Below are 12,654 nucleotides of genomic sequence, written 5' to 3' on the forward strand. Positions count from 1 at the left end.
GAACAATATGGGTATACTTAATATGAACTATACACTTAAAAATGGCTAAAACGGTAAATTTTATGTGTACTTAACCATAATTAAAAAAAAAAAGAACATGGGTTCTTATTTTCTAGGCAGGATTTCTAGTTAGAAGTGAGCTTATGCATTTTGCATAGAAATAAGAAAATTCAGTTTCTATGCTTAGTTAGTGCTTAACTTCATATTTAAGACTGGTGAGATACACAACAGAGCCCTTGTGTCATACACCATAGGAGAGCTGGTCAAGCTACCATGGCAGAGATTTGCAAACAACAGGCACAAACTGACTCTGGTTAGTAGAAGCAAAAGATAAAATTTATTGGAAAGCCCTGTAGTCAGCTGCAAAACCTCAAAGAGAAGCCCTGTACCTGAGATGTTTGTAGGACAGGACCCAAGGCAGCTTCAGAGATTTATCTGAGTGTAGGACTGAGTAGGCAGTGTCTCCAAAACCCACTGCCAGGGTAAATCAGCCTCTGGTGTTTACAGGTGAGTGTCCGAGAGGCCAAACTTGGTTCCTGTAAGCCTTCTCAGCCCTGGCAGTATGTGGCATACTTAGTGATGTCTCACTAAGACAGTCTACAAAGGAGAAAGAGGGTCCCTGTCCCCAAAAGTAGGGTGAAAGGATGCTGGGCAGGTCAAAACAATTAACCTGCATTTCAGCTGCGAGATAGATACTGTGTTCTGCTGCCAAAGCAAAATGCAAACAAAAAAACAAGAAATGCTTTAAATACAAGATATTTGTTTACTATGAAACTGATGGAAATCACTTAACTTCTCTTGATCTGTTTTATCATCTACAAAATGAGGAATTTTAATGACTTCTATCTTCTTCTACATTTTTATCATAGACCTGTTCCCTTATGTTTCTAAAAAATCTTTGAACTCCTATTCATATATACCTTATATTTTGCCTAGGTAGTGGATTCCCCTTCTCATTTTTTGTATTTTTGGAATGGTTTCCTAATGGTTTTGGCAGTATTTCTGAGTTTTGAATTATTGATATATTTTGGGTGAAATAACAGATCTTTTCAGGGCGCTTATGTGTGGCATTATTTGTATCAGAAAGAAAGTCAGTTCCAATTATTCATCCCCCCATTTGCAAAGAAAACCATGCAGGGGTGTAGGGCGTATGGAGGAGCAGCTCACATGGAAAAGCCTTTTCCGGTTCTGTCCTGCTGAGGGTTAAGCCCCACATGGAGAGTGTTTTTCCCACAGAAACATGGTAGTGAGTCTCTACGCCTGGAAAGGGAGAGCTCCTTGGACTTCAGGAGATGAGCTTCTGAGGGAAGCTACAAGGACTAGGGTGTAGAGATCTGAAGATCAGGAGAGATGAGGGAGGAGGTTGGGGCCTGCGGAGGCTGCTGGCCGGTGGGAAACTCCTGACGCTGGGACGCATCAAGGATGTGAAGGATGAGGATAACATCCAAATGGAGTTTTGGTCAATCAGTGTCCTTATGCAGTGTAAAACCGCATGGTTGATACAGATCTCACAAAGTCTATAGGACTGGTTTGGAGAAAGGAAGAGAGAAGAGGGTGAGCCATATCTATATCTGTGTTGCCGTGGGGCAGAGGAGGGGGGCCAGGGCAGCTGTGGTGGGAGAGATGGAGTGAGGTCAGGTCCGAGGGGAGCTTGCCGCTGGGAGTGGCTATGAGAATGCAAATCCTTGGGAATTCACATGTGTTTTGTGGGAATCACTGGACTACCCAGAATACTCACAGTGAGCGCTCAGCCCAAAGGGTGAGGGGAACTTAGTGTGCTTTTGGGCTCTACTGTCTTGGGTTATATTACACCATACCTGACCTGATAATAGTTTAAGGGCAACTGAACACCCAAAATAATGTGGTGGGGTTACTTATGTTTTTGGTTTCAGCCTTTGATTTCATTGTATGGGATATCTTCTTTTGCCACAGTCCTCCCAAATAGAAATCATTTTTGTACTCAGTCACTTCAGTCATGTCCGACTCTTTGCGGCCCCATGGACTGTAGCCCGCCAGACTCCTCTGTCCATGGAACTTTCCAGGCAAGAATACTGGAGCAGGTTACTGTTTCCCGCTCCAGGGGATCTTCCTAACCCAGGGATCGAACCCGAGTCTCTGGGGTCTCCTGCATTGGCAAGCAGATTCTTTACTACCATACCACCTGGGAAGCCAGAATAGTTTTACCAAGAAATAAAAATTGTATTTATCTGTATGTTTAACATTTATTGTCATCCACCAAGTGCATCTTGCTTGAGGAGAGTCATAGATGAGTAAGACATACTGATGTTGTGAACAAGTTTATCCGCAAATGGAGAGACATAAAAACCAACCACAATACAAGGTTGGAGGCAGCAAGTGTTAAATGGAAGACGGGAACAGTGCTCATTAATTCTGGTTGGGAATGGTTACATAGAACCCAATGAATGAAGGTGTGTTTTGCTGAAGTTTCTATTTTTTTCTTGAATCATTTCTCTTTCCTGTTAAGAGACAAAAATAAGAACGTTCTGGCATTGTATAAAACACACACACACACAAATCCTAAGGCTAAAAAAACACAAGAAGTGTTGCAGTAGGTACTCATTCATCCAGCCCACTTTTCTATGCCTGGGACAAGTTTCGAAGATGAACCTCCAAAGGCTAAAAAGGCAGCACTGAATAGTGTGTAGGCCTTGGGGGTCAGATACTTTTGCATCCTGTCTCTGCCATTTTACCAGATGCATGATCTTGGGTAAGATACTCCTTATTAACAGCCTCTCTTTGTATTAGATTACCAATCTATAGAACAAGGGCACTAAGAATTTACTGGATTGTTGGAATAAACAAGATAATGCATGTGAAATGCTTGGTACGCTATATAAACTTGATGCATTTTAGCTATTATTTTTATAATCCTGAAAAGAATATTGGGAATTCTACATTTGTGAGTTTAATCACATTCTTTTGAATTTATATTTTCTGCTCATATCACTTCTTGGGTTAATAAACACCTTACATTTAATACCTATATAATTAAGTCTTGCTTTAATTTATCCAGAAGCTACCTCTTTCCAACTTTGACTGGAGGCACCTCACTCTCTAAAACATAGGATATAAAGCACTAATCCATGAGTTCCATGGTTTTATATAAGGGGGAGGTACTAATAATATTTTCTACTTTGTTGGTGAAAACTGCCAACAGTTGTCAGTGTTTCATGAACTTTTTTGACAGCAGCATCTCCTTAAATAAGAACTTTGAGGTACAGTTACATGATATTTTCCAAACTGTCTTCTTTGAAATGCTATTCTGAGAGGGCTCAATGGGTGTTCCACAGAGAGGATTGTAATTTAGTAAGCGCTGAATTAAATGAGAGTTTGTTAGGTTCTCTGTAACATCCTGTGTACCTCAAATACAGTAGGTAGTGGTTTTTGAATTTGTTTCTCCAAAGCATCTTTTTTTTTTTTTGGTGGGGGCTGGGTAGGGGCGGGAATTGTCTGGTAGGCCAAGTGTTCTGGAAACACAATTTGAGAAAAGCTGATTAATAGTAAATTACAGCTTCAATCTGTTATCTTTCAGGAGTAATTTCCCTCTGAGGACATTGCATTACTTATTATGTGGGAGCACTTTCATTGCTTTTCTGAACATTCAAAGACTCTTAGGTGATCTTTTTGCAGTGTATTCTTATCATCCTGACATTTTTGCCAGAAAAGTTTAATTGTATCTGTTTACTTAAAGATATCATTCTGTATATATTCTCTTTTCCAAATTGCTTTTAAAAGCATACTAAGTAGTGATCAGCTGAATTGTGTAGTAGAACGTGTGAAGTCATGCAGCCCTGGCTTGGAATCTTTGTTCAAGAACCCAGAATTTGTCCTTGGATGATTTATTTATCTTCTTTGATTCCTACTATTATATTTTCTGCTCTATTACTATTATATTTTCTATAAGAATTAATAAACTCTTTACATTTAATACCTATATAATTAAATCTTTCATTTGTCTGGAGACATAGCTTTTTATCCTTGTCCTTTGATTTCTTTCTCACAATACTCTTTCTGACTTGATCAAGCAAATACAAATCAGTTAATTTTTTTAAAACTGAGTTTGGAAATTGATTAAAACAAAAAAATCCCATGTAGATTGGGACATGGGATATTCATACAGTCATGACTAACAATTATAAGAAGTCACTGTTTATGGTTAACCCCTTTCCCTATGTACACATGCAGGCAGGAAAAATTAGGTCACTTTTCCTCCTCTAGGGCCAAATCCTTGGGAGTGGGAAGCTACAGGGGAAGGTGTTATATTCCTCAGTCCATCCCTGTGGGGGAGACTCCTAAAGTACTTGAATCGAGCAAGAAGTAAGAGTGAGTTGCAGCTTAAAGAAAAACCCCTTGAAGTTTCATTTTCACGATTTCATCAAATGATATTATATTACTGAAAACTTAAAATCATAGTATAAATATTCTCATAGTATAAGATAGTCTGATTAGATTTCAAGTATCTAATGTCTCAAATTTCTCCCCTCAATAGGCTTTTAGAGATATATGTTCCAGTGTGTTTTTCAAAGTAAATACCTATTTCCCAGCCTTTCTCATTCAGGCCTACCATAAGGAGACAATGCCTCCTTATGGAAATATGGAAGTATTACCGTATAATAGCTGAATTCCGTTGATATCATCCTGTGAAAGTTTGAAATTCTTGGAATCTTCTTTGCTGTAGGTTGGATACATCACAGCATTAGGATCAGACGAATGACTCAGACCTAAGGAATGGCCAAGCTCATGTGTTGCAACATACAGGAAGTTAACTCCTGAGACCAAAGAGAGACATACAGTGACTGTAAAAATAACTATATGTATAATAAAATCAAAACATATAATCAAAATCAAAGTAACTATAAGATACCTAACTCTTTAAATCCTCCATAGTTTTATTATTTGTTTCCAGGCCTTCATGAGGAGGTAGGTTTAAAAGAGGAATCAGAAAAGTAGTACTTTAATCTTATCACCACTTCTGGTTTTAAGAAAATATAATTTTTTTTCTGCCTATTTGCTTCTTATGTAATCACTCAGCAGTGTTCAGAAGCAGAAAGCAAAGGATTATTATAAAGACCTGAGTTTGAAACCTGGCTCAGCTACTTACTAGCTGGACAACTCTGGACAAATTAATGGGTATTGCTGAGGCTCAGTTCCTCATCTGTTAAATGGAGACAATAATTCCTACCTTATAGATTTGTCATAATAACTTGAATTTCCCAATATCTGAAAAATGATGAATATTCAATAAATGATGAAAGTGAAAGTGAAGTCTCTTAGTCATGTCTGACTCTTTGTGACCCCGTGGACTGTGGCCCACCAGGCTCCTCCGTCCATGGGATTCTCCAGGCAAGAATACTGGAGTGGGTTGCCACTTCCTTCTCCAGGGGATCTTTCCGACCCAGGGATTGAACCCAGGTCTCCCGCATTGCGGGCAGACGCTTTAACCTCTGAGCCACCAGGGAAGCCCAATGATAGTGGCTCTGAATAGCAGGAGAGAGAAAGCTGGTTTTGAGAAAGCATGACTGTAGGGCAGGACCTCCAGGCAAGGCTGCAATTTGCTTTCGATTTGTTAAAGTGTGTTAAATATATGTTCTCTCTCCCTCAGACTCATAGATAGGCTTTGCAAATAACAAGGAAGTTGCGAGTGTGTGAGTTTGAGGGGCCAGAGTTCCAATCATGGTGCATTAGACTGAAGGAAGGTGTCTTTAGTTTACTTTGAGTGGGAAGAGGGAAGAATGAAAACACACGCAAGATGTGAGATGGAAGCAGTGTCATAATTTTACACAGGTTAGATTTTCACAGCAAGGCATCACTATGGTGGTGAATTCCCACTGCCAAACACAGGTATTCATTTCACTTTCAGGGCCAGTTAGTAGCCAATTTTTTAAAAGCATTGTTTTCAATTAGGATTATTTATCTAGAGCTTCTCTTCATTAGTTTTCTGTTTTGTCTATCATCTTCCACTTTGTAAAATGATGACCACAATGGGCTGGGTTATAGTGTGGGTTCTTTCTGACCAATAATGACTAATATTAGTGTGTGAGTGCTGTTGCTTCAGTTGTGCCCGTGTCTTTGCAACGCTATGGACTGTAGCCCAGCGGGATCCTCTGTCCATGGGATTCTCCAGGCAAGAATACTGGAATGGGTTGCCATGCCCTCCTTCAGGGGATCTTCCTGTCCTAGGGATCGAACCCACATCTCTATGTCTCCTGCATTGGCATGTGGATTATTTGTGACTAGAGGAAACTAGGAAGCCCATATAATATTAGAATTATATATAATACTCGAAATATCATAGTCTCTGCCCCTTTTTCCAGAGAAGGCAATGGCACCCCACTCCAGTCCTTTTACCTGGAAAATCCCATGGATGGAGGAGCCTGGTGGGCTGCAGTCCATGGGGTCGCTAAGAGTTGGAAACGACTGAACGACTTCACTTTCACTTTTCTCTTTCATGCATTGGAGAAGGAAATGGCAACCCGATCCAGTGTTCTTGCCTGGAGAATCCCAGGGACAGGGGAGCCTGGTGGGCTGCTGTCTATGGGGTCGCACAGAGTTGGACACGACTGAGTGATTTAGCGGCGGCGGCAGCAGCCCCTTTTTCTCCTTTAATTAAAAAATATTTGGGGGATATATACAAAATAGTTATAATTTATTGAAATATTAATATATTCCAAGCACTATGCTAAGCATTGCATAAGCATTATCTCATTTAATTCAAACAACAATCCTGTGGGGTGGGAATTACTTACAGTTCCATTTCACAGATGAGGAAACTGAGGCTCAGAGAAGTTAAGTAACTTGTCCAAAGAGAATGTGACTAACTGGTAGAGGTAGAGCAAATTGAACCCAATGTTGCTTGACTCTGTAGCCGGAGCCTCCATCTTCCATACGTGGAACATTATGAGCACATTTAAAGCACAGAGGTTGGCAGTTAGCAAGACTAGATAACTATTATTAATCAAAGCAATTATCAAAGTTAGAGAGAGTTAAGATATGGAAAGTTCAGGATTTTAAAAAGGATGTGTAGTGGAAGAGATACAGGATGCTGTACCTATCCCGATACCATCAGTCCAGCGTTCATCCTCATCGAAGTGAGCATCTCCTCCCAGGCCTGGCCCGGGTGCAAAGGCATGAGCCAGTGTGGCTCCTGGCCCATCAAAGGGATACGGGTCCCCGTGAGCTGAAAGAAAGCAGGGCGATTGCCTTTAGAGACTGAATCTATATCCAGTCATTCCATCTTTCAGTCTATATGATTAGTGAGGTGAAAAAGATCAGTCCAAGCAGCCAGCTACATGACAGGGTGGTTTGGGTATTTGTTTGTCACAGGAACTTTTTCTTTCATACAGCTGCTGCTCATCCCTGATAACCTCCACATTTTGAAAGCTTACTGATGCAGGACTTTAAAACATTCACATCTAATTTATGGTGCCATCTAAACGTTAAATTTGATCATTTTCCTTTGCCGCATGGTGGCAGAGTGGAGAATACTGGATTCAGCAGGTAATTGAATATCATTTAATGTAAGTTTTCATAAAAATCTAGCTTATTCTTTGTGAATATAGTAGTTTCTTGAAGAACTGTGCTCAAGGTGTCCTAAAGTAGATTTTGATGTGCTTTTATTTGTGATGCAGAGAAATTTATTTTCAAACTGTTATCTGGCCATATCCAACTTATCTGGTTCTTAAAAAGCATGGAGTGTCGTGATCAGTGCTTTCTATAAGGTTTTCTTCACTCTTGTCAATATTGTGTTTAAATTTAAATTTCAGCTAAATTCACAGCACCCAGGAAGTATAATATTAAAGCAGGCCAAAAGAGCAACATTTGCCTCAAAAATTTGTACCATGAAGCACCAGTAATTAATAGCAGTTCATGTATATGGGTTTTATCTCCTTAAGCCCTTTAATATAAAATTTTATATTTTCTGCTTTCTTACTAAATACATGAAAGGTGTTGGCAATAGGCCACAGGGGCAGTTCAATTCTTGGAGACCACTTAGGGCTTTTGGAAGTTGTAACCTCTTCTTTTGCTTATATATGTGCGTGCATGCTAAGTTGCTTCAGTCGTGTCTGACTCCCTGCGACACTGTGGACCGTAGCCTGCCTGGCTTCTCTGTCCACGGGGTTCTCCAGGCAAGGATATGGAGTGGGTTGCCATGCCCTCCTCCAGGGGACCTTCCCAAGCTAGGGATCAAACACATGTCTCATATGTCTCCTGCACTGGCAGGCAGGTCTTTACCACTAGCACTACTTGGGAAGCCCTTGCTTATAACTTACACACATATATAAAATGATTCATGTTATAAAATAGAGGTTGGCAAACTTTTTCTGCAAAGGACCAGATTTGTGGGCTTCATGATCTCTGCTGTATTTACTAAAGTCTGTCATTGTAGCCCAACGCACTCACAGACAATAGGTAAGTGAAAGAACATGGCTGTGTTCGGGCTTCCCTCATAGCTCAGTTGGTAAAGAATGCGCCTGCATTGCAGGAGACCCTGGTTCAATGGACATAAGTCTGAGTAAGCTCTGGGAGTTGGTGATGGACAGGGAGGCCTGGCGTGCTGCAGTCCATGGGGTCATAGAGTCAGACATGGCTGAGTGACTGAACTGAACTGAATGGCTATGTTCTAATAAATATTTATTTACGGATTTGGCACATGGATCATAGTTTGCCATCTTCTGCTATAAAAAGTGGCTCTAAATTAATGGACTAGAAAAAAAATGTAGTAACATTGACATATATGTATATCTTTATATCTGTATCCCATTAATCTGTAAAGAGATTGATGTATCTATCATCTATCTATATCTCATTAAAGATTTTAAATCTGGAAAACAGGAGGGCACGGATATACACAACAAGCAAAACAGCACACAGAATCAGCCTGAAGGAATCTTCCTTACCTCTTCTTGCAAAGCCAATCATGATATCAGCAGTTCCCCATCTAAGTCTCTTAAACGTCAGTGGGATTGCTTCGCTCCATATTTTGAAGGCCTTGGCCACTAATTGATTCACTGTGATATGTGGTAAGTCTGAAGTATATGACATGATCCTGGTAGCAAGCAAGAAAACAATGTTTGACTTTTTAGGAAAAAGACTATATTGCTTTTGCCAAAATGAGCCAAAGCAAAACTGACCTGTAGGTAACTACTTTAGAAGTCCATTTAGGATGATTTGGGAATAGCGAAAATTCTGCAACATCTGGTACTCCACATCTGGGCTTCTCCATGATCTCTATAATACGGGGGCTTAATATTCCAGTTATAGGCAGGTGAAAGAATCCTTCCATCCGCTTGAGTCTGACTTCTAAACTATTGGCATTCTTAATTTTTGAGTCAGATGAATAAAACCTCTTAAGATAGTCCTGTTGGAAAGAGTAATTGATCTGTAATTCTTGTTTGTTGTCTTCTTTTATCTCAGAAGTCTGCACATCTTTGCCTCTGATTCCTATGGACCCAAACAGTAGTTTGAAGGCAGAATAGTTACACAGTAACCAGGTAAAACAAAAGTACATTCATGAGAAGGAAATGTAATATTGATGATGAGTCATTGCCATTTCATTTCATGGCCGAAAGAAAAGAGTCCCTCTCTTTTTCTGTTATCCCATTGTATAATTTTAAAACACAGACTTGTTTTTAATAGTCAGGAAGAGTGCCCCGTTTGCCCTCAAGGTGTGCACCTGAGGTCTGCCCTTGGCATCAGAGACCCTTTGGGGAGATCCAAAGTCACCCAGCCCTTTCTAAGATGCTCTGGAGGTCAGGTCCCCTGAGGTTAACGGTTTTAACATTTTAGTCCTGGGAAAGGAAATTAGGACATTATTTCATTTAATATATGTATTTTCTAGGTGAAGAAATCAAAACTCATAGTAACTAAATGATGTGCTCCGCAGTCACGTATTATGCTAGTAGGCAAACTGGTCCTGAGTTTCTTGACTGCTTGCCAGGCCAGAGCTCTTTCCATAGCTAAGTTCTTTGTAAAACCCTCTTTGTGAAGCTGTAAGGTAAAGCAGGTTTCTTAGGTGTGTTCCATGTGCCGTTAGGTCCGGGGGAATTTCTTAAAGGACCCCAGTGAATGGGTGTGAGGATATTTATTTTTTCCTAAATAGGAAAAAATAGAGAGTGGATGAAAATAACAACAGCAGCAGCCTCCCCAGAACCTTGATGAAGCACTTACTAGTGGCAGGGACTATACCAAGAGCTTTATATGCTTATCTTATTTAAACCTCATAACCACCCTGGAAGTTGGGTATGGCAATACTTTCCTATTTCACATTTGAAGAATCATGGCTCAGAGAAGGGGAGTAACTTGCATGAAGTCACCCCAGGAGTAACAAAAGGAACGGATATTTGAACTCCAATTCTGATTCCAAAGCCCATTTTCTCAGAAAAACATACAGCGTCATGTTAATGTGTGATAGTGCCGTCAAAATGAGTTAGGTTTATGAACTTCACGTAAGTAACCTTAGCAGTAAGGTGCTCTCTCTTCCTGTTCCCAAGACTGTGTTTCATTCAATACAAGTACTCACTGTTCATCCATGACAGTTGGGAGTTAATCCCTGATTTAAAAACAAATAGCTCATTTTCTCCCTTCCAGAGCTACCAGCTTTGCAAAGACACTTTCTGGAAGAAATCTCTCAGTATCCTTGAGATGACTTTTCCTACCTTCCTTTAAAACTAGAGAACCTCCCTCTGGTTTCCTGGCAATCTGCACCCTGGGTGGAGGGGCTCAACACTCCTGCAAGTGGACTCCTTCTGAATCCAGAAGGTTGGAACCATATGAAATGGACCTTTTTCAGATCAAAAGAAAATAGTCAAATAGGACCTCCTTGATGGTCCAGTTGTTAAAACTCTGCCTGCCAATGCAGAGGACATGGGTTTGACCCCTGCTCTGGGAGGATTCCACATGCCGGGGCGCAACTAAGCCTGTGTGCCACAGATACTGAGCCTATTGTCCTTACGAGAGATGCCACCACGATGACAAGGCTATGCATTGCAACTGGAGGAAGCCCACATACAGCAACGAAGACCCAGCGCAGCCAAAAATAAAATAAATACTTTTTTAAAATGGTCAAATATCAGTAATTTCATATGGTTCAATCCAACACATTACAGGGACTTTGAAAAAAGTCAAAGTTAGTGTGAAATAAAACTCAACTTTTCTTATGCTTAAATTTATAAACAATACTTTTACCAAATAATAATTAATTACACTTTGGGCTTCTCTGGTGGCTCAGCCTGTAAAGAATCTGAAGGAGAACCCAAGGAGGCTTGAGTTTGATCCCTGGGTCAGGAAGATCCCATGGAGAAGGGAATGGCCACCCACTCCAGTATTCTTGCCTGGAGAATCCCATGGGCAGAGGAGCCCTGTGGGCTGTAGTCCATGGGGTCGAAAAAGAGTTGGACTCGACTGAGCCACTAACACTTTCTGTCCCTCACTCACATTAGGATAATTATTAAGTAATATATTGGAAAGTACATGACTTTTGAACCAGAACTTGTTCTTGACTCTTGTCTCTACAGTTAGCAAGTATGTGGGATGTGAATTACTTTTACTTTGGTTTCTTCTTTTTCCCAGGATAGAGCTGAGGATTCAATGACACCACGTTTAGGACGTATTTCATAATCTGAAGTTGTTACATACATGATACCTGGTATTGTTACCACTTCATTTATTTGCTAGACTTCTCCAGATAAAACACAGTATTACTGTCTCCACTGGATATATGAGAAAACGAAGTCAGAAGTTCATGCCTCACCCATCATCATCGGTTTATCAGCAGGAGAGCTGCAACATCTACCCTCATTTTCTGTTCTCAAGTCTCTCCATCACTAGGGTCCTCATCTTAAGGAGCATCGCTTTGCTCTTTATGAGAATATCTCGAGTTACAATACACTGTAGTGGTCGTGAAAGCTTCAATTTATATAATATGTCTCAGGGATGTTGCTTCACAACACCCCTATTTGACTGATATCGTTGTATCTTCAGCTATAAAACTGAAACTCAAAGGTTAATAACACGCCTCTGTCCATCCACGCAGTCGAGTGGAGGAGGTGGAACTTGAATCCCCTTTGGGCAAGCTTCAGAGCCTGCACTTAATCGCTACTTGATTAAATCATATATTGCCTTTATAATAGGGAAAGTTATTAAAGTGGCAAAGCACAGTTTGTCTGGAAAGTCCGTGGCGGCCCGGGAGAGCGGGCCAGAGACGTACCTGAGCCAGCTGCCAGCGTGGGTCGCCCTCGCCTCCCGGGCCCGGGCCGAGTGGCAGGGCCGGGCTGCCGGGCAGCAGGCAGGCAGCGCATAGCAGCGCCAGCCGCATAGCTGTCTCCTCGCACTTACGGGGCATTTGGTGTTCTGTGCCGGAGGCTGGAGAAATTTATATGGCTTCTTAACCTTGAATGTGGAAACAGGTGACTCATTTGAGTGTTTTCTTTGTTTGGAATGTCTTACGGAACTTTGAAAAGCGTGTGTTATCTTTCATTAATGACAACGAGGAAGTATGCCCTTATTGGCAGGAAGCACACAACGGATTTGTCTTTCAAAGGGTTTTTTTTCCCACTTGTCTTCTGTATAAATTTAACCTGTGAGGAGACATATTTTCTTTGCCAGAATCAAATTGCTACTTGTTTTTTTTTTTTT

At 40.8% G+C, this 12,654-nt stretch overlaps 1 protein-coding gene across 2 annotated transcripts; it reads right to left on the reverse strand.

Annotated features, from left to right (window-relative positions):
* Window positions 1-2,263: 2,263 nt before the first annotated feature.
* On the reverse strand, window positions 2,264-12,420 carry MMP7 (matrix metallopeptidase 7). 2 transcript variants are annotated; one of them, XM_070383220.1, is made up of 6 exons: window positions 12,227-12,420; window positions 9,153-9,379; window positions 8,919-9,067; window positions 7,082-7,198; window positions 4,629-4,790; window positions 2,264-2,477 (listed from the first exon to the last, which is right to left on the reverse strand). In XM_070383220.1, the coding sequence occupies exons 1-6, from the start codon at window positions 12,359-12,361 to the stop codon at window positions 2,449-2,451; spliced, it is 819 nt and encodes a 272-aa protein (XP_070239321.1). In that variant the 5' UTR covers window positions 12,362-12,420; the 3' UTR covers window positions 2,264-2,448. The 2 variants fall into 2 exon arrangements, with proteins under 2 accessions (XP_070239321.1, XP_005899574.2); XM_005899512.2 differs by having other exon boundaries at window positions 7,070-7,198.
* Between the last annotated feature and the right edge of the window lie 234 nt (window positions 12,421-12,654).

This window comes from Bos mutus, chromosome 15 (assembly GCF_027580195.1).
Source record: "Bos mutus isolate GX-2022 chromosome 15, NWIPB_WYAK_1.1, whole genome shotgun sequence".
Classification (NCBI taxonomy): Eukaryota; Metazoa; Chordata; class Mammalia; order Artiodactyla; family Bovidae; genus Bos; species Bos mutus.

Excerpts from the sequence above, each read along its gene's own strand:
- MMP7 (XM_005899512.2), bottom strand. The coding sequence starts at position 12,361 with ATGCCCCGTAAGTGCGAGGAGACAGCTATGCGGCTGGCGCTGCTATGC. Across the intron at positions 9,380-12,226 it reads CACGCTGGCAGCTGGCTCAG|GACTATCTTAAGAGGTTTTA; the intron begins GTACGTCTCTGG and ends TCTTTCCAACAG. Across the intron at positions 2,478-4,628 it reads CGGAATTCAGCTATTATACG|GAAAGAGAAATGATTCAAGA; the intron begins GTAATACTTCCA and ends GTCTCTTAACAG.